Source organism: Martes martes, assembly GCF_963455335.1.
Source record: "Martes martes genome assembly, chromosome: 11".
In the NCBI taxonomy this organism is placed as follows: Eukaryota; Metazoa; Chordata; class Mammalia; order Carnivora; family Mustelidae; genus Martes; species Martes martes.
In genome coordinates this window covers 14,040,226-14,059,877 of record NC_137899.1, presented here as the reverse complement: position 1 = coordinate 14,059,877, position 19,652 = coordinate 14,040,226, and the positions used below count along the sequence as shown (strand labels likewise).

The following is a 19,652-nucleotide window of genomic DNA, read 5'->3' as shown; positions in this document are numbered from 1 at the left end:
CTTCCACAGGCGTAGGGAGCATGAGAGGAGATGCCAGGTTCACTGGTCAGTTTGTGCTCAGGACTCATTAGCATCCCATCCTCTCCCCACGACAAAGCAGAAAGTTGCGTGTATTCGCATTTGTGGGACTAAGAGCGGCAACAGTGTTTTCCATACATTTGCATCCACAGCAAGAGGATGGCAACCTAGCCCAAGACAGATGAAGCCAGTAACTGTAAAACATTCCAAGTTTGAATTCTCTCCTTGCATCCTATGTTCTCTAGGTTCCACAAGGGCCAACGAGGCTCTGGAGAAGGTTCCAGGAAACTTGTCATGCCCACCCTCCATCACCCGGCAGTCTCATTTCTCCTGAGAATCCCTCTCAGACTCCGCAGCGTCCCTCTCTTCCTCCCTGATGGCAAAAGCTAACCACGACCCCTCACACTCTAAGGTGTGGAAACTCTCCTCCACTCTCAGCGTGCCAGAATTCTAGGATGAAGCTGTTCAACCCACTAAAAGGGAGTCTTTCATAATGGGGAGAGCTAACATTTATTCAATCGACAGACACAAGGAACACGTGATCAGTCACCATACAACAGCATGACGTCGGCCTGCTCATGTTATTCCCAGATGTCCTTGAATAAGTGACAATTTATACAATGTTTCATTAAATGCCTATTAAGAAGACAATCACAGCTGATGACATAAACAACAACAAAAAGCCAAACCCAGAACGTGAGGACTGACGGCAGCAGAGCCTGTGGAAACAGGTGCCAAGTTGCAGTGAGCGCTGGCGGGGCAGCTCCCTGGTGGTGCCTGTGGGCAGCAGGGGCCACCCTCGGCAGGCCGCTCAATGGCCAGACAGTTTGACTAGGATCTAGAAATTCATTTCTAACTTCCAGACTGACTTTTCTATTCCTAAGTGAAGAATGAGCCAAACAAATGATGAAATACAGCCCGTGAGCCTAAATATTTCGAGGCATGGGTGGAGTAACCCCTCACTTCATCAAATGCACAGAGCAAACTCTAGGGGACAGGCAAAGATGAAGAAATGTTTCTTTGGGCAGAACATAAACACGTACATGTCTTGTAACAGCACTGGGGTCCACAAATGCTGCTGTTTTTGCCAAAACGGTCTTCAGAAGAGTGGTGAGGAAGAGGATGACGGAGCCGGGCTACTTTTTCATCTCCAAAATGGCGCTTCCTGGCCCTCGGTGCTTGGCGCTGCAGATGCCGCAGAACTGTGCAGGAGAGTTCTAGAAAGGTCATTAGAAGACATATATTTTAACAAGAAAGCTCCTTCTACTCTGCTATTCAGAAATACTTCACGGGAGCAGTGGTGGTGGTGGGGAGGAAGCTAGGAAACAGCACCCCTTTTCCTGGAGATTTTGCTGGCTCATGTAGGACTCCGTCTACACCAGCTGTTACTGTGGCGCAGAGGATACCCCACAGCAAAACAAGTGTCATGTGACCAAGGGGACCACAGGAACAGGACCCTAAGCACAGCAGTCTTGCTACAGAAACCAGGCTGAGAAAGTTCTACAAACTATAAAATGGTTCTCACTATACGTTGTGTCACTACAGTTTTGACAGTCATCGATTTTACCTCAAAGCATTCACCTCCTGAATGTGTTTTTCTGATGTTTAGCACAGTAACCCCCCTTTATTTTCGGGGAGTCAGTTCCAAGACCCCCCGGCGGCTGTTTGAAACCACAGACAGTACCAAGCCCCAAATATACGAGGCTTCCTCTGTGCATCCCTACCTATGAGAACCGAGGCGCAGAAGAGGTTAGTAACAGACAGTGCTACCACCACACTGTCACGGAGGTCACGTGACTGGGGTCTCCCTGTCTTACACTGCACTCACTCCTCCTGTGGTGACGACAGGAGAGGTGCCCGTGTGCTGAGAGGAAGGGAGGGAGCGACAGAAGCACTGTGGGCCAGCGTGAGGCCACTACCGACCTCCTGGCCATTCACCAAGAAGAGGAGCACCTGCTTCCAGAGCACGACTGACTGTCACAGTAACTGACACCGCGGATAAGGGGGGACTACCATATAGGAGATTCTGCATTTGAGAAATAAATTCATTTTTCCTGTGTGATAGAAAGCCAATCCCGAGAAGCCACAGGAGGATGGGTAGACTTCAGAGCGCACCCTCCCGACCACATGGCTCTCTGGTCGGTGGCTGCCAAGGGGCCAACTCACCATGCTGGGCACGGGCAGGCACTCCTTGTGGAACATGTGGCGGCAGTGGAAGGCCACCACGCTGAAGGGCTTAGCAGCGTCTGTGGGGAGACAGCGGCAGAGAGACGAGCACTCAGTGCAACAAGTAGGTGGAGAACTTGACCCCATCCTGCCTGAAGGTCCAGCTGCAGTTAAATTTTCCAGCAATAAGCTGCCTTAGGAGGACTGCGTGTTCCCAGATGCCCCCCGAGGGGCTGTGGTCAGATGAGAAGCAGGTACCTACGTGGGGGGCAGAGTCCCAGGTCACGTGCCTGGCCTCCCCGTCAGTGGTGACTACAAACGAGGGACAACCTCACCGCAAATGCAAGCACATTCATTCTAATAATTAGGATCAGTATGTGCATGACCTCCTCCCTTCCCTAGACCCGAGAAACACACCTTATGCTGAATCCACTTTGTGGCTTTAGGAAAATCCTGCCAGTTCGCCTACTGCTTTTGCCGAGCTCGCAGGGCGGCATCCATCTGGGCACAGCAGGGCCAGTAGCCCCCACCACTGTCCCAGGCTGGGAGCCAGCCCTGCCCCGCCTGTGCTCCGGCAGGAACTCGCCTCTGTGTTCGCACTGCTGGTGACACACTACCAGCAACCACGACGGAAGCTCCCTTCTTGTCCTGCACCCACTGCAGTTTTCAACATGAACACTTAACCTAAACCTAGTTCCTCCAGAAAAGGCCCTGAGTGGAACGACTTGTCCTGTTCCTGTCCTATTCTATAATCCCATAAAGCTACGTACATTCCTACATCAGCTCTCTCAGTACCTCTCTATGCTGAATTCATAATAAAAACACTTTTTGCATCCCAGTAACTCGGCTTTACTTTCTACTTTCAGATTAAGGAATTTCCTCTTCTGTCCTCTCCTTATGTAAGGTGCTCTGATTACACATGACGATCTATGGATCCACCAACTATAAATAAACACAGGCTTATGTTCGGATTAGATGGCAAGGAACAGGTTTCTGTTGAAATGTGGGAAAGTTAGGTGCCTCGAACCACAGAGCAGAGCCAAGTTTCAAGAAAAGGGGAGGCTACTTATTCAATTTTCCCCCCAGATACACACGGTTCTTCTACCTTGGAATTTAAACATTGTCGATGGTAGATTTTCATTTTGTTTTACTCTAAAGCCATGGAATGTCACACAATGGCCCCTGAAGTAGCATCCACATCACGTGGGAATGTTTTAAAACTGCAAATTCTGGGGTTCCGCACCTCTTGGGGTGGGACCAGCAATCTGGGCTTTACCTCCCAAGTAATGCAGACCCCCTGCCGGGTGAGTGCCTCAGCTTTCAAGAATGGCGGCACCAGCCTGCAACCGAGGAGCACTGTGGGCTGAAATACTTCTCTAAAATGGATTATTCCAAAAGCTATGCAATTTAGTAATTAGTTAACATCAAAATTTTAATTCCACTCCTCAAGAAGCCACATTTGGGGATCTCCCCCCTCCCAACCACCTCACCTGATGGAAGAATAGGGGAAAGGCACGATTCACAGATGTTCTCCTCTGCAAGGAAACACACACACTTGGATCATACAGTATTTCTATTTGCCCTGCCTCTTTTGAAAGGAAAGCATATGATTCCAATAGGATTATTTCCATTTTACCCACCATCGACCAGAACGCCTTTCATTTGAGTTCGGTGCATTTTCTTCAGTAAGGACAAAGAGTCTGCTACAAGAATCTTCTTGCAACCTTCACGAAGCAGGATCTAATGCATACATTGTAAGAAAAAGCCGTTTTTAAGAGACTCAACTGTGGGGACAAACCCTTTTACTGGGATTCAGAACACTGGTGTGTCTGAAATCATCCAATGAAGCACTCACTCTTGCCTGTCCTCGGTACACTTTTTCCCTCCAAACTGCTCGGACCAGCCTTTCCAGCCTCCATTTGGTCACCACTGCACGTATGTGCCGCTCGTGAAATTAAACAGAAATTGCAAAGTCTGGCAAGGAAGGCTCTGGTAACCAACCCCAACATCATCTTACAGAGCTTCCTAATGAGGACTCTGACAGTTTGGTCCCTAAGTGACCTGCTCATTCCAACCTCCAGACCTTTGCCCAGGATGGAAAACTGTTTACTATCCCCAAATCCTTCATTTGATTGCACTAATTGCTCTATCTGCACTAGTATATATTGGGTCCCTATCATGTACAAGGAACTGGGCACAGAGAAACTAAACAGATGTGATTTCTGTCCCAAATGCCTTCCTGGCTACAAGCCCTCTTTCCTTCCAATCCAAACTGTTGAGCGTAGTGCTAAGAATGTAAAGTGACCCTGGTCACTGTCAAACTTGGTGACTCTTAAGGGGCTGACAAATGAAAAATGACCACTGATATTAACACTGTTACAAGATTCATTTTCTTCACCCTAGTACTGCACTTTCTGTCCCTTTATGCATTTGCCCTGGGATGTTGTTGGCCTCATTACGAATTTTCGCCCTCTCTGCCTGGAGAATTAGGAGCGGCGGCAACACCACAGAAGCCTCAGAAGTCGGGACTCCGAGAGCAGGCCCGTTTCTGGCTGGCACCCACTCTGTGTTCCAGAGCCAGGGCGGGACGCAGACAGAGATGGCCTGCCTGCTCTCAGCAAGAACACAGCCCAAAAGGCAACCCACCCTACGTTCCATTCCATTCTGCTGGCCCCAGAGTGGGCTTCCAGACTGTTCTGCGTTTTCCCAGGTGTTTAATCAGAAACTGGGAGAGGCTGTGTGAGGTGTGGTTAAGCTAGAGGCCTTTTTCTTTTTTTTTAAACTGGAATTAGTTGCTTTTTGAAGAGGGAGGTGCTCAAGGCCTGAAGGGCAGAGAGGCTCTCTGTCGCACTGTCTGTGGCCCGCTCTTCCAGCCTGATGGGTCCTAGTGCATGTGTTTCTGGGTGTTCCCATGTAACTTCCGTGGAATTCACACAATGACGTCACTGCCGCATCACTGTGGACTGGCTACGGGTCACGGTGAATGCTGCTCTCACAGGAGCAGCCCGCCTTTCTTCATACTGAGGTCATTCTCACCTCTAGAACCTACGTGGTGTCTTGCTTTCAGGTTTTCCATTTGTGCCACTGAGAAGGGCAGTCAGGGAGCTGCCACCTGGAGCCTGCATCCCTGGGGCACCTCCACTCACACGTGCTCCCTTCAAATCACAGACAGCTCGGGCTGCCGGGGAATGCGGCACAAGGGCTTTCTCCCAAATCACATGAAGGCAAATATTAAACAAACAAACAAACAAAAAAACCCTCAGAGCTGACAACCAGATTAAAGTTCTATACCTGCCATTTCTAGAACAGATGAGAAGTATCGAGACACCACTTATGACTTTTTATTCCTTAAAATGCTCTAGAAATTGAATTTTTGATTCATTTAAAAAAGACATCAAAACTTTAACAGATGTCATTAAAGCACATAGGAAGAGAAAAATACAGTAAAGATATCTAAGCAGTACTGAGAGCAGTAACATCAAGAAAATTTGTAAGCAAACCTATAAAGCTGCCCAGCCTCCACCACCAAAATAAAAACTTAAGAAAACTAGTGTCAAGCAGAATGTTTCAGAAAGCGTTGGCTCTGCCCCACAGTGGGTGTGTAGGGCCTACTGCATACGTCATACAGGAGGAAGGGCAGACCACGCAGGCCAGACAGAGGCCTCGGTGTCTGTGGACTAGGAAGGAAGCATCTCCTCAGCACGAGTACGTTTGTTGAAATAGATATGATCTGTCGCCCTCAGAAAGTATTTTCTAGGAAAAACTTGAGTATTCAAAGGCCCCCAGCCAGGAGAAGGGAAAATACACAAATACTGCTTAGTATGGGACTTCCTACTCCATTGATCAAAGTCCAAGGCCCCAAATCAGAAAAACACAAAAACATTTTCATTTATGTGATGCCAGACAGGTAGGTAGCTACACCAAAAAAAAAAGTAACTGTGGAAAAGAGCCATTTCTTCCACAAAACCTGTAGTGATCTGAAGGCAATCAGAGGCGGTGAGTGAAAGACTGTACATGAACAATGTACTACTATATCCAGATATTGGTTTCAACATCAGATAAGGTGTTAGGTCGACTATGGGTTATTTCCTGTAGCAACCATCAGTGACTCATGAGAAAACGTGCGGTAGTTACCATTCTATCACCAATTTCATATTAAAAGTTCATACTTGGTACTTTCCACAAATGTCTTTTCTTTTAAAGATTTGAGAGAGAGAGTGTGTGCATGTGTGCACACGGGAGGTAGGGAGGGGCATAGGAGAGAATCCCAAGCTTACTCCTGGCTTAGCACAGAGCCCAATGCAGGGCTTGATCTTACCACCTGGAGACCATGACCTGAGCCGAAACCAAGAGTCAGACACTTAACCAGACTGAGCTGCCCAGGTGTCCCTGACTGCCTTTATTAAAACACTGATGGCAGAGTTAAAATCAGTCCTCTTCAACCCTCTCTGACCTTCAAATAAATGATTGCTGATAACTTCTGTCTTCTGATGTCATCATACACGGCCTGTGGACGCTCACCTTCCATAGTCTGCTTTCCAGCCTTGCAAAACTTGCTCTCATTCAGACTTGGGACACATGCATGCTCTCCTGCCATCCACGTCTCTATGACCAGAATGGCACCAAATCACTGCCACTCACATTCTGAATACTATCTGCCATTACTTTGTGCTACATTTCATTCTAAAAGGTGAAATATTGGGGTGCCTGGGTGGCTCAGTCGGTTAAGCGTCTCACTCTTGATTTCAGCTCAGGTCACGATCTCTGGGTTGTGAGATCAAGTCCCACATCAGGCTCCGCGCTCATCACAGAGTCTGCTTGAAGTTCTCTCCCTCCCTCCATCCCTCCCCCCACTTGCAGGCACTCTCTAAACAAAATCTTTAAAAACGAATACGAAATACTGCAAACATACAGCATACACTTCAGTCTCTTCCACTTAGGTTGAACAGATCTATTACGATGTTACCATGTGCTTCAGAGTTATTTCAGAAGGAACAATAGCACAGACAGAGCTGACGCTTTCTTGTGCCTTTCTTCTTCCTCCTTTACAAACACAACTTTTAACTTTGTTCAGTGTGTGCCCAAACTAAAATACGCAACTGGCTGGGGCTCCTGCAACAGATCTGGGCAATGAGAGAAACCTGGGAGGCTGGAAAGCCATCCTTTGCAAAACTATTGGATAGTCCTAGAAATTAAGCATATACCTGCTCCATGACCCAGCAGTTTTACTTGTAGGTACTTAACCAAGATGAAAAGAAGATCATCAACAAACTGTATGACAATGTCATCTGCAACTTTATCCTTAATAACCCTAGGCTGGAAACTGCCTAAACGTGCATCAACAGGAGAATATACCTCCAGGTTGCTGCCTCAGAGCCACAAACTAGAGGCTGTATCTCCAGGCCTTACATCCACATTCCTAAGGCACAAGATGTGGGATGCAAAGGGCTTTTTCCTGATGAGGCTTTGATTTATTGTTTGGGGAAGTGGTTATACCATTTTACACTGCCACATATTAAAATTTAGTATCTAATAAATCTACCCTCCTTATTCTTCTCAGATAATCTTAAGCCATTTGCTTTTTACATAAATTTAAGCTGTAAAAAATTCCTTGGGGGTTTTGATTGGAATTTTATCAAACATATAGATGATGATTACTTTAGAATTTATGACATTTATGATATACACATTCAATAATTACATGGGCAGATTCAGTTTGCTAATGATTTATGTAGACTTTTTGCATTTGTGTTAAAGAAACAGGGCTCTAATTGTCTCAGGATGCAGGAAAGCTTAGACCAGCATCCAATGAGGAACTGAGGAGCATTTCCATTCTGTACCCTGGAAAAGTTGATGTAAAATAGGGGCTGCCTGGGTTTTTTGTTGTTGTTGTTGTTTGTTTTTTACGCTTTATTCTTTATTTGTTCAGATGAGCAGGAAAGCAGTTCTTCAAGATGTTGGTTTCTCTCTAATGACTGTTACTGCCCTTCCAGTCACTGAATCCACAAGGCAGGGCTGGGACAGTAGCCAGCATCCTGGCGCTGGGATTCGCTGACCTACCTCCCAGCATCCTGGGACCTCAGGTGTCACTTGCTTCCATCGTATCCAGAGGAAAGACTGCATTTCTCACCCTTCTCTGCAGGGTAAAGGTGTTGTTCCCCTCCCCCTCCCCGGGTCCTGGTTGAAAGGTCAACTACAAAATACAAAATATATATTGCCTGTTTTTTTTAAAAGTCTGATGAAACTAACCTCTGAAGTTGACTGTGGAATGGTACTTTTATTTTGGCTTTATGTTTTGACTGCTGCTTTAATGACTACAGGTCTATTTGCTCTTGAGTAAATGCTGGTAATTCATATTTTCCTAGAAAATTGTTTGCATTTTCAAATATACTGATATAAAATTATAGCACTTACTTAGTTCTTAAATCTTGTCTGCACCTTTAGTTATATTCTCTCTTTTTTGTTCCCAAAATATGTAGGTCTTCTTTTCCTTGATCGACTTTGTTGAGGTTTTCCTATTAGTCTTTTGATTCTCTCCTCCACAAGTCCTGTGGTTGAGGACATGTGTATTCTAACCTGATGTCTCTGTTAGCCACTCTTTTTTTTTTTTTTTAAGAATTTTATTTATTCATTTGACAGACAGAGATCACAAGTAGGCAGAGAGAGAGAGAGGAGAAAGCAGGCTCCCTGCCGAGCAGAGAGGCCGATGCGGGGCTCGATCCCAGGACCCTGAGATCATGATCCAAGCTGAAGGCAGAAGCTTTAACCCACTGAGCCACCCAGGTGCCCCACTCTTATTTATTTATTTATTTAAAGATTTTATTTATTTGAGAGAGAGAGAGAGTGAGCGAGCAAGCACGCGCGAGCAAGCACGCAAGTGGGGGCACAGGGAGAAGGAGAGCAGACTGAGCAGGGAGCTCGATCCCAGAACCCTGAGATCATGACCTGAGCTGAAGGCACACTGAGCCACCCAGGTGCCCCTGTTAACCACTCTTGTATCTTCTATCTTTTCATTACTCTTTGCTGCATACTAAACAATGTCATCAGATTTTCCAGTTAATTCTTCCTTTCAGCTTCATCCAATCTACCACTGGCCTAGCACTGACTATTGAAATTTCAAATGAATACACACATAATTTCAAAGAATTCTACTTGGTTACTTTTCAAATATTCCTATTTTCTATCATATTATTCTACTTTTTATTATCGGGTCTATTTTTTCTTTTCATGCCTTTGTTTTAAAAGGACTTACTAATAACACCTTTGGTACTGATCTTGTTTTCCAGTTTTTGGAAATATTAGGATTGTCGTATCATTTTTCATTCCTCCACATAATCTATAGCTCAAATTACAATCTCTATCTCCTATTAGAATTTCACCAAGGTAAGTAAACCACTGGTATCTTCTTTGTTCAACTTCATAATGGCATCAAGTTCTCATCTCAAAAAGTACCTGAGGGCATTACAGGCAAATACAATATTATCTTTCAGAGATTCATTTCTTTTATGGAACTTTTTGGTTTTTTCTTCCCACACATTCTTCTCAACAACTCCTGTTTTCTTATCATTACACTGTTTTCCCCAAGGTTCAAAGCTTTTCAGCATTACCTTTATCCTTTTATCTCCATCATTTTCAAATCAGCCAGTTGTAGGGTCTATAATCAATCTGTAATAAGTACACCTTGTTGTATTGTAAATTTAAGAACGTATTTATAAGCTAGCTATTGAAAACCAACATGAGACTCTAGATTCTCCCTCTTTTTCCTTATTTCTCTGTGGTTCATCACTGATAATCATCCCAATGAAAAGCAAAAAGCACCAGACTTATAGATATTTTATAAGGCAATAAAAGAATTGTACATCAGTGAAGTTATTATGGTTCTTTAGAAACAGCTGCTGTGAGAAAAATGCCAAAAAATTGCAGAGTTTCTGAAATTTTTATTTTAAAAAATTCTTTGAATGTTGAACTTTTTGCTGACATTGCCTTGTTCATACTGCAATGCTTATCATTAGAATGCAAATGACAGTTACCTGGGTTTATAAGCCCCAGTATGATATAAGAGCTAGCCTGGGAAACCATTTTACCTAATTTCTAATCTATCATATAGGCTATGATGCTATGGGATCTGAATTCTAATTGAAAAGTGTTGCTTTTTGTTGAGATTATCATTGAAGATAATGAACTGCAGAGAAATAAGGAAATGATAGAAAGGCTCTAAGGTCTCATGTTGGAGCTCAAAAGCAATATTACAAATATCATATCTGAATTTATGACAGCACGAAGTACCCATGTGCCAGACTGATTAAAGAAGCTAGAGTTGGTTGTCACAGGCCACCTATGTCACCTAAAGTGACAAGCAGTGATGAGGCAAATGGAAACAATCTGAAAGGAAAAAAAACCGTTTTAAAAGTTTATTTCAGGAATCTATAAATTTAAAAAGTCCCTCACCTCTTAGAAGAATTTAAGAGCTTATGTACTGCGAACAAGAAGAAACCATCGGAGTACAAAAAAGTAGGTAAGAAAGAAGTCACTATCTCCTCTTAATTCATTGGTCTCTGGATTTCAAAGTAGAGAGATGAGGAACAATACAGAAATATGGCGCGATCTAAAGGCCTGTTTCTGAAAGAACTATATTAAGACTCTGAGAGACCCAGAAGATACTTTAGAGATCACCTAATCCTAAATTCCTGAATGTCAAATGTCAGAGCACAGACTTGTGCCACGCTGAGCGTTAAGAAATCTCAAGGTGATTTAAGGCTAAAGTCTCCTAACCGCCCCCCAAAGATTCTAGTCTAGCCTATCTGGGGTGGTACCTGAAACAAAGTAATTTTTAAAAGAATTTAGATATTCCAGCGTGGAGTCAGGCTTGACACTGACTTAATATACTGGGGAAACTGAGATCCAGAAAGGCTGGGTAACCACCGGAAGGTCAGCAGGCTTGTTGATGGGAAAGCCGGGCCTAGAGTCCAACTCTGCACACAGCGTGTCCACCGCTCTTCAGAGACAACCAGTTGCCTGTTCAACACTGTGTCCTCCTCTGCTGCCGTAACCAGCCAGCACAAGGAATGCGTCTCCAGAGACCACGCAACCACCGGTGGTCCACACAAGATGCAGGCAGAGGACCTGGCCTCAAACCCAGTTCATCACCTTCCCAGACGGGCAAATAATTTTTATATCAAAACAACAAATGCTATCTGTTCTTGAAATCAGGCCTAGAAACACTTTAAGTTTATGAAGTATGATAGGGCTACTTTTTATCTTACTGACTTCATGAAGCTTTTCAAATTTGTTGAGTAATTATACTGACAGTGTAGCAAGTTATAAAAAATACATGAAAATAAACTTACCAACTTCAACACTGAAATCGCTGAGGACATATTTTCCTTCACTTTAATGATGTCACAAACCTCTAACATGCCTCATACTAAAAACTTCACTGAAGAAAGTTGTTGCATTTTAGGAACATAAAATTTTAAAACCTGAAGAGACACTGATTTTAAGTTTTTTCCTACAACTTTTCCTGCCTTCTGTTTCCAATTGGCTATTAGCTAGTGAGTGAGCTCCCAAAGCCATTTTCGGTGGCCCACATACGTTTTACAGCGATGGATACTTTATCATAAATCTGCCCCTGAGAGAGAGATTCCCAATGCATATTAGCAAAAGATCCCAAGAAGCCCTTTCCCTGACATCTGACCATGAATCCTCAGGTTTGCTGAATGGTCCCTAACAGCCCTCCGGGGTCCTTCCCTGCTGCCCTGCCCAACAGAGAAGGTTCCAGGTTCTCACAAATTCATGAACCTGGAAAATTCCCCCTCAATTTTGGTAATTAACAGGCTAGCCATTTTTTATCCTGTGAGAACATGTGAAAATCAACTATACTTTTATGGAACAAATAAGAGACTACACAGAGTCAAAAATACATATGTGAGGGGCACCTGGGTGGCTCAGTGGGTTAAGCCTCTGCCTTCGGCTCAGGTCATGATCCCAGGGTGCTGGGATCGAGCCCCACATCGGGCTCTCTGCTCAGCCAGGAGCCTGCTTCCCCCTCTCTCTCTGCCTGCCTCTCTGCCTACTTGTGATCTCTGTCAAATAAATAAATAAAATCTTTAAAAAAAAAACATATGTGAAACTTTTCCAGAAACTTCAAGATGCTCTATAAATTATTTTTACAGTGATCTCTGACAGGTGGCCACAGAAAGAAAATAAATGGTCATTAATGTAACAGTAGCCTTTTCCATAGAAAAAACTTCTACACTCTTTCTTCGTATGTAAGAAGGCCGAGCCCCTGGAACTGTTTGAACCATCTGCCTGAGGTGAGCAGTTTCTCTCTGCACCCTCCAACAAGCCCTCTGAGCTGCATTGGAGACCACGAGGCCGTTCCCGCAGGTTCTGCCGCCTTCCCGGTGGGTCCCTCCCCTCATCCTGGAAGCCACTCCCTGGTCCAGATTTAAGAGATCCCCTGGCTGAGTAACCCCCAGCCTTCTCAACATGTCACCAATAGCATACTTCCACATCTTAAGGGAAAGCTCTCAGTACATTAAAAAATATAATGAAGGGGAAAAAAATTCTGATTTAGCAGCTGTTTTTGTGGATCATTTTTTTATATGGAATATATTTTGCATCTAATAATTTATTTTTATTCCCGGTTGACTCAGAATATGCAAATTTATTCATAAAAAATGAATGAGCAGTGAGACCCAGTGGCGCACATGAGCTTGGTTCTCTGGATTAAGAGCCTAGTAAGAGGGATTTATTAGGTGTTTCTGTAGGCACTGCAGAGGCTGGAAAAAAAGAAACATTTTCAACCTAGAGGCCAAGCTTAATGCACTACTAAGCAGGAAGACAAAGGAGTGGTCATTTGGTCACCTTTCCTGAGGTAGAGATGCTCAGAGGTACCACACCTAAATGACTTCTCGATACATTTGGATCTGCAGCTTCACATGGGTCCCGGCACACTTGGAGGAAGGAAGAGCCAGTGACAGATCATCATCAAGCTCACTCATTCCCAGGGCTTTAGGAGGTTGGACACTGAAGCCATTTTCCCTGAGGCCCAATTCCCACTTCAGAAATAGGGAAACATTCCTACCTGGGCCACTCTGCTGCAGATCTCCCAAAGCTCCCCCCACCCTCTGCTTGCTTCTTCACCCATTCCCCTACTACCCTCTGCTCCCTGCCCTGCTCATTCTCCCTCCCAGCACCCCTTTCCCAGGGTTGTCTGCAGACCTCCCAAGTCCTCTGTTAATAAATACCTGCATATCGTGAAGCTTTGTGCAGGACAGAGCCTCTACCTCTGCTTTAACCAAACACCTGTTTCTCTCCCAGTACCCCGACTTCCCATGACCTCTTCCACCCCGCCCGCAGGAAAACCTCTTCTCCTTCAGGCTGTGCTGCCCAGTAATCCAGCCCCAGGTGAGCCTCCCAGTTCACGGAGGGTGCCGGAGCCCAGCTACGGCCCTCCTACCCCCGTCCCTCAATAACGGGGATGATGTGCTGCCCTCACAGTTTCTCCACCAATTCCTCTCCAATTACCCTTACCTTCACCTGCTTCCCAAACAAGTTCACGAGGGCTCTGTCAGAAATGTTAATGTACCAACACCCCACTCCCAGACCCCGCATTCTCGTTCCTTCACATCTCACTTCTCTTCTTGATGCTCTCAATCTTCAACTTCTGCTCCTCTTACCCTGCACCCCGAGTGCAGCACCCTCCCCCCACACTGAACCCTCACAGTGGCCCAGGGGCCCCACAAATCCCCAACACGATGCTCCTCTCCTTTCTTAACCTGATAACCACGTCTCTCCCTACCACGTTATCTTCTGGCTCTATCTGCAAAATCTTTACGTTTCCAGGACAGCAACTTCCTCTGTATTATAATAAAAACTCATTTTCAAATGAAGTTGAGAAAGAACAGTCCAAATAGTTAAATAAATGTGACTTAAACAACTTCAAGTTCTACGGCAGTAGATGGTAATCTACCAGGAAAAAATTGGGATGCTTTGTAATTAGCATATTAATGATTTATATGAAAACAATGGGTTCCATTGCTTTTATCACAAATTCTGAATTATTACAGAAAACAAAGTTGTACTAGTCTAGAAAACAGACAAAAGTTAAATAAAATCATGTATTTCAACATGTTTCAGGCAATGGATTACTGAGTAGCTTCAAGGAAATAACTGAATTATTTGAAAAACTTTTTTTTTAAGATTTTATTTATTTGACAGAGAGAGAGGGAAAGAGAGCAGAAGTAGGGGGAGGAGCAGAAGAAGGGGGAGAAGCAGGCTCTCTGCTGAGCAGGGAGCCTGACGCTGGGCTCAATTCCAGGTCCCTGGGATTATGACCTGAGCCAAAGGCAGATGCTTAAACTGACTGAGCCTCCTAGGCGCCCCTTGAAAAACTTTCTTTTAATTCCCTCCAATGGACACAATACTCATGTTACTTAAAACTGGCTTGAGGGGTCTGGCAGCCACTGTAAATACCCTTCACCCTTCCCAATGCGATGTATCTACCACATAAATGTAGCCTGGGTGGCTCAGTGGGTCGGGTGTCTGCCTTTGGCTCAGGTCATGATCTCGAGGTTCCGGGATCAAGCCCCGTACTGGACTCCCTGCTTAGGAGAGAGCCTGCTTCTCCCTTTTCTTCTGCTGCTTTCTCTCCCCTGCTCAGGCAGGGCATCTGCTTCTCCCCCTCCTTCTTGCTTATGTTATCTTTTGCTATCGCTGTCTCTCTCAAATAAATAAATAAAATATTTAAAAAAAAAAAGTGCCTGCTCATCAAGGAGAGAAAATTTGGGGATGGTTAAAAAACTGGATGGCTTCCTTAAAGGAAGAGATTTCTAGTTTCTCTACTTGATAAGCTTCCCATATATCTGGGAAATAAAATGTAACAGTGCAACCAAATTCTGTTACCTAAAATAACCCTAGAAATGTTTATCAGGAAAGCAAATCAACTCACTACCCATGCTGATTTGCCTAAGAAAGAATACTTACTTGCAAATTGTAGTCTTGCAGAATTTTAACCAAGGAATCTCTCAAATTGGGGATTTCCATCCCCTCCTTAATACGGTGAATCAACAGAATTGGGTCCACATGTGTGCCGATGTTGTTCAACAAGCCAGTAATAAATGCTGCAAGATACCAAATGGAACGATCAGCACATCAGCAATGTACATAAGGCAGTTTCAAGTCAAAAGGAACTCAAATAAAAAAATTACTTCCTTTAAAGTAGCGTTAAAACCATCTGAATTTCCTGGGGCACCTGGGTGGCTCAGTGGGTTAAGCCTCTACCTTCGGCTCAGGTCATGATCTCAGGGTCCTGGGATCGAGCCTTGCACTGGGCTCTCTGCTCAGCGGGGAGCCTGCTTCCTACCTCCCACCTCCCACCCCCGCCTACTTGTGATCTCTGTCTGCCAAATAAATAAATAAAGTCTTTAAAAAAACCCCAAACCATCTGAATTTCCAAATTCTCAAAAACTAACTTTCTTTTTATTTCATGACATAAAGGAGAAGCTCTGTCATTGAAAAAGAGCCAGAGAGCACAATGATGACTCAGAACACAGCCTGCAATGGCAAAGGGTTACAACTGACATTTATTGAGAACTTACAGTACAGCTCAGCCGTCACACACTTTTCTCCAATTTTCTGGAAGGTATGAATGCTATTTATCCCCATTTTACAGGCAAGGGAAACAAGCTGGTTAACTAATTCATTCCGGGCCATAGAGCTAGCAAGTTAAATGCCCCAGTTCAGTGGCAGGGCAGACTGAGGGTCCCAGTCATGACGTGCTCCATCTCACCCACCCTGTGTCCTCGGCAGTGCGTAAATTACGACTTCATCATGCTAAGCTTGATTCTCAAAGATGCATGTGCATGTGACGGTCTACATCTGAATTTGGCTTGAATAACATTATCCTCTTGCAGCTCTTATAAAAAGACAATCACAAGAGTCATTTCTAAAACTTGAACATTTTGAAACAGATAAATATTCTTCCTAAAAAATGAAGGTGGTGGGCACATACTTTAAACCAGTACTGCCAGTTTTGGAACCATTTCTAGATCTTCAAAAGAGGACTTGGGTTGCTGTCAGGTGACTGTGTATCTCCTTCTAAAATGCGGAGGCAGCCACGGGGAGGCAGCACACACATAGTCCTGGTGCCACACGAGGAAGCGAGGCGGGACAGAGACTAGGCACTGTCACAGCAAACATCCGAATATGGCCAATGTCCAGTGACAGGCCTAGGATTCCAGGAAAAGAAACTGGTGAGGGATTTACATTTTCAAAATAAATACCCCTATATCCTATATCCAAAGAAAACAAAACTAAGTCAGGTCACATTTATTCAGTAGGGGTATAGTGTGTTGGAATGAGCTTCACGGGGGACGTGGTGAATGAGTTTCAAAACTTAACCACCTGCTCGTTTGCACATTCAGGTACCGCTTCTCTGCACAGGAGGAGAACTGGAAATTGTTACAATGTATCTAGCCTGTTTTTGTTATAGATACTTCACCATATTTTTCACCCAATGCGTCTTGAGGTAATTCCTGCTGTAGATGTAACTGGATGTATTGAAAGAAACAGGTCTGATTGCTGATGGCTTTTCTGCTTACGTGGTTTGTCGATGGAATATAAAATCAGATCTTCCCAGAGTTCTCCGTCGTCTTGCTCCTTGGCAAATTCAATGGCTTTATCAACATCATGTAATTCCTCCATGATCATCTTCAGGGCACTGCGGCTGTTCCCCATTCGGCCTAGCAAAGATGTGAGAAATACTTTCAGGATGCTTTAATAAAACACTTTTGAAGAAATAGCATATCTCTTGTTTACATATCTCTTGAGAGCTAAGACAAAAACACATTTTCTTATGGGACATTAGCATTTGCCATTTATAACATAATGAAATAATGATTTCCTGGGTGTTTTCTTTGTGCTACATACTCATTCAAGTGCTTCATATAAATTACATCATTTAGTCATCTCTATAATCCTATGAGGTATGTTCTACTATTATTTCTTCTTTACAGAAGAGGATATGCAGCAGCATTAGTGACTTGCTAAGATCATGCAGTTGGAATCTGAACCCAAGTCTGTCAGATCCCTACTTCCCTCCTACTGACCTGTATTTCTTTTTTCTTTCTTTTTTTTTTTCTGACCTGTATTTCTTTTGGACATCTCCATACCCAGATATAGTTAAGACTTTTAAAGGCCTTGGAGCCATTCTGCCTCTTTAAGTAGTTTTGGATTTGCTCTTTTGACACACTCTGTGCCAAACACAAACTCAACTATCAGAGGGCTACCTCATTTCCTTCTCTTCCAAGTTTGGGGGAAAGCCTTCCAATAACTCTCATTAAATGAGAGTATTTATCAACTATGCTTCTATCTGGCCAATTATCTTTACACACTTTGCTCATTGATCTATTGGCATTTTAATGGCTTTAACAGTTTCCCTGAGGTTTTAATACAGTACATGTAGAAAGCTTTACTCAGAGGAGGGACGGCAACTCAATCCTTCTCATTCTGAGCAGCCCTTATCAAGTGAGAATAGCGGGCCTGTGAATAAAATGATGTCCGATTTGTTCTACCTTCTGTAGCATTTTGTTCTTCCAACAAGTATTATTCCCATGGTTTAGGTCCTAAAATGGTTAATTTTTAAAATGTGTATAGGATTTTTAAATTTTCATAACTTCAGAAAAGGATATTATGGCTCCCTTTGTAAGTTCTCCCCTTGTCTACTGAGACAATATGACATCATGATGAAAATGGACTCTTCTGGAGTATTTTCTGGGCAGAGACACTGGAGAAACACCTCATGTTCGAACTCCGTGTTTCTGCTACAAACACCTGCATAGAGCTTTCTTGGGAAACCTTCAGGCATCTACCCTGCTTTCATGTAAATGGTTCATTCTGAAGGAAGGTGAAAGATAGTAAGTACGACATAAACAGAGGCAGTGCCAGAGGCCCAGGGACAATGGAGAGCTAGATGATACCAAAGTTCTCTCCTCTCCAAAGCGTCCATATTCAAGTGCATTTTCTCCAGTTATTTAAGGTGTGATGAGGGACAACGAACATTATTTTCTACCAGGATGACAGTAAAATAAGTTGGTAATTTTTTTTTTTTCAAATGAACCAACTCGTCATCTCTACAATTCATTTGTGAGGTGTGAGCTAATAGACTTACTATGCAATATTCAGATGTTACTTCAACAGCATTTATTAAATAACGCTTCTTTCTCTACTAAGCTGCGAAGTCCCCTTTTCTACGCATTCCATTCTTAAAGAGAACAGGCTCTGTGTGCCTTTGGTCTAAAACCTACGACCATTCTTAGACCATGTACACCACTTTACCACAGTGTTTACCCGCTCATGGGGACCGAAAGCTACTTACTCAGAAGATACACTGTCTCTTCTACAAAGTTTCTCTGTTGACAGATCTCAAGAGCCTTTAAGTAAAGGGTAAACATGTTACTGTGGATTAGCAGCCATGAATAAATATGAACAGATTCACTTAAACATACGAGTTGGAAAGAAAGTTCCCATTGCCTTCCTTTAAAAACAAAACGAAGTAAACAAACCAATCTTGTTTGTTTACAAACAAACGCAAATCTTGGGTTTTGCTGGTGGCTGTCCTTGCTGGACCAAATACAGTTTAACCAATACCGTATTTGAGGCAACTCGGAACACTCTGTGAGCAAAGGCAGAAAGCCAGTGCTGAGCAGAAGGACTTTCCTGCCAAGCTTTCCCCTGACGCTACTTCAGGTTTCTTCACAGCTCTGCGCCCCACCTAACGCCCCATGACAGCTTTAAGCTCCCCGTCCCTCCACTGGAATGTAAGCTCTGGGAAGGCTTTGTTGTTCTCCGCTGCGCGTTCCCAGTACTGGGCAGACCACGGCTCGGGAAACATCTGATGCTTAAATAAACACATGGGTCAACAGAATATTTCTGTTCCCAGATCACAGGGTTTAAGAGAAAACTCTGCTCAAGCATCTGTCAGAAGATGAGAGGGGGAAAATCATATCTGACCATCAAGAAGGATCAAAAGGGAAGAGATCAAGTAAAGAAATGAGGAACCTCACAGGTGACTGCATTTCCTCGGGCGTAAGAAACAAGACATGTTGTGTTTATATATAACTGAGTAACTCTAGGCGAACAGGCACACATTCACTGTACACTCTGCTGGGCGCTGGAGGGTCAGGCTGGATGGAGATGCAAAGAAGAGTCACAAAGATTCCGCTGCTGACGACAGGGGAGAGGGGTGGAGGGAAGGTGTGGAAGCAGAATGCAGCCCCCAAGGGAGCGCAGGCGCTGGGGAAGCTCACAGAGCTGCACTAACACCCAATCCCATGACGGGGGTAAGTGTGAATAGAGGGGCGTGTGCACAGACACGGGACATGGGCTCAGGTGTGGCCCACCTGTAAAAGGCTTCACAGCACAGGCGGCATCTGAACTGGGTGCAGCAGGACGAGTAAGAGATCCCC

General features: G+C 44.2%; 1 protein-coding gene across 1 annotated transcript in view; it reads right to left on the bottom strand.

Annotated features, from left to right (window-relative positions):
* Positions 1-1,018: 1,018 nt before the first annotated feature.
* Positions 1,019-19,652, bottom strand: part of VPS41 (VPS41 subunit of HOPS complex) — a 173,721-nt gene continuing 155,087 nt past the window's right edge. Inside the window, exons 23-29 of the mRNA XM_080817899.1 lie at positions 18,563-18,617; positions 16,788-16,928; positions 15,172-15,308; positions 3,825-3,924; positions 3,675-3,719; positions 2,185-2,264; positions 1,019-1,235 (exon numbers count right to left, since the gene is read on the bottom strand). Of these exons, the coding sequence (XP_080674025.1) occupies positions 1,155-1,235; positions 2,185-2,264; positions 3,675-3,719; positions 3,825-3,924; positions 15,172-15,308; positions 16,788-16,928; positions 18,563-18,617 (639 nt within the window). The 3' untranslated portion in view covers positions 1,019-1,154. The remainder of the gene's footprint in view (positions 1,236-2,184; positions 2,265-3,674; positions 3,720-3,824; positions 3,925-15,171; positions 15,309-16,787; positions 16,929-18,562; positions 18,618-19,652) is intronic.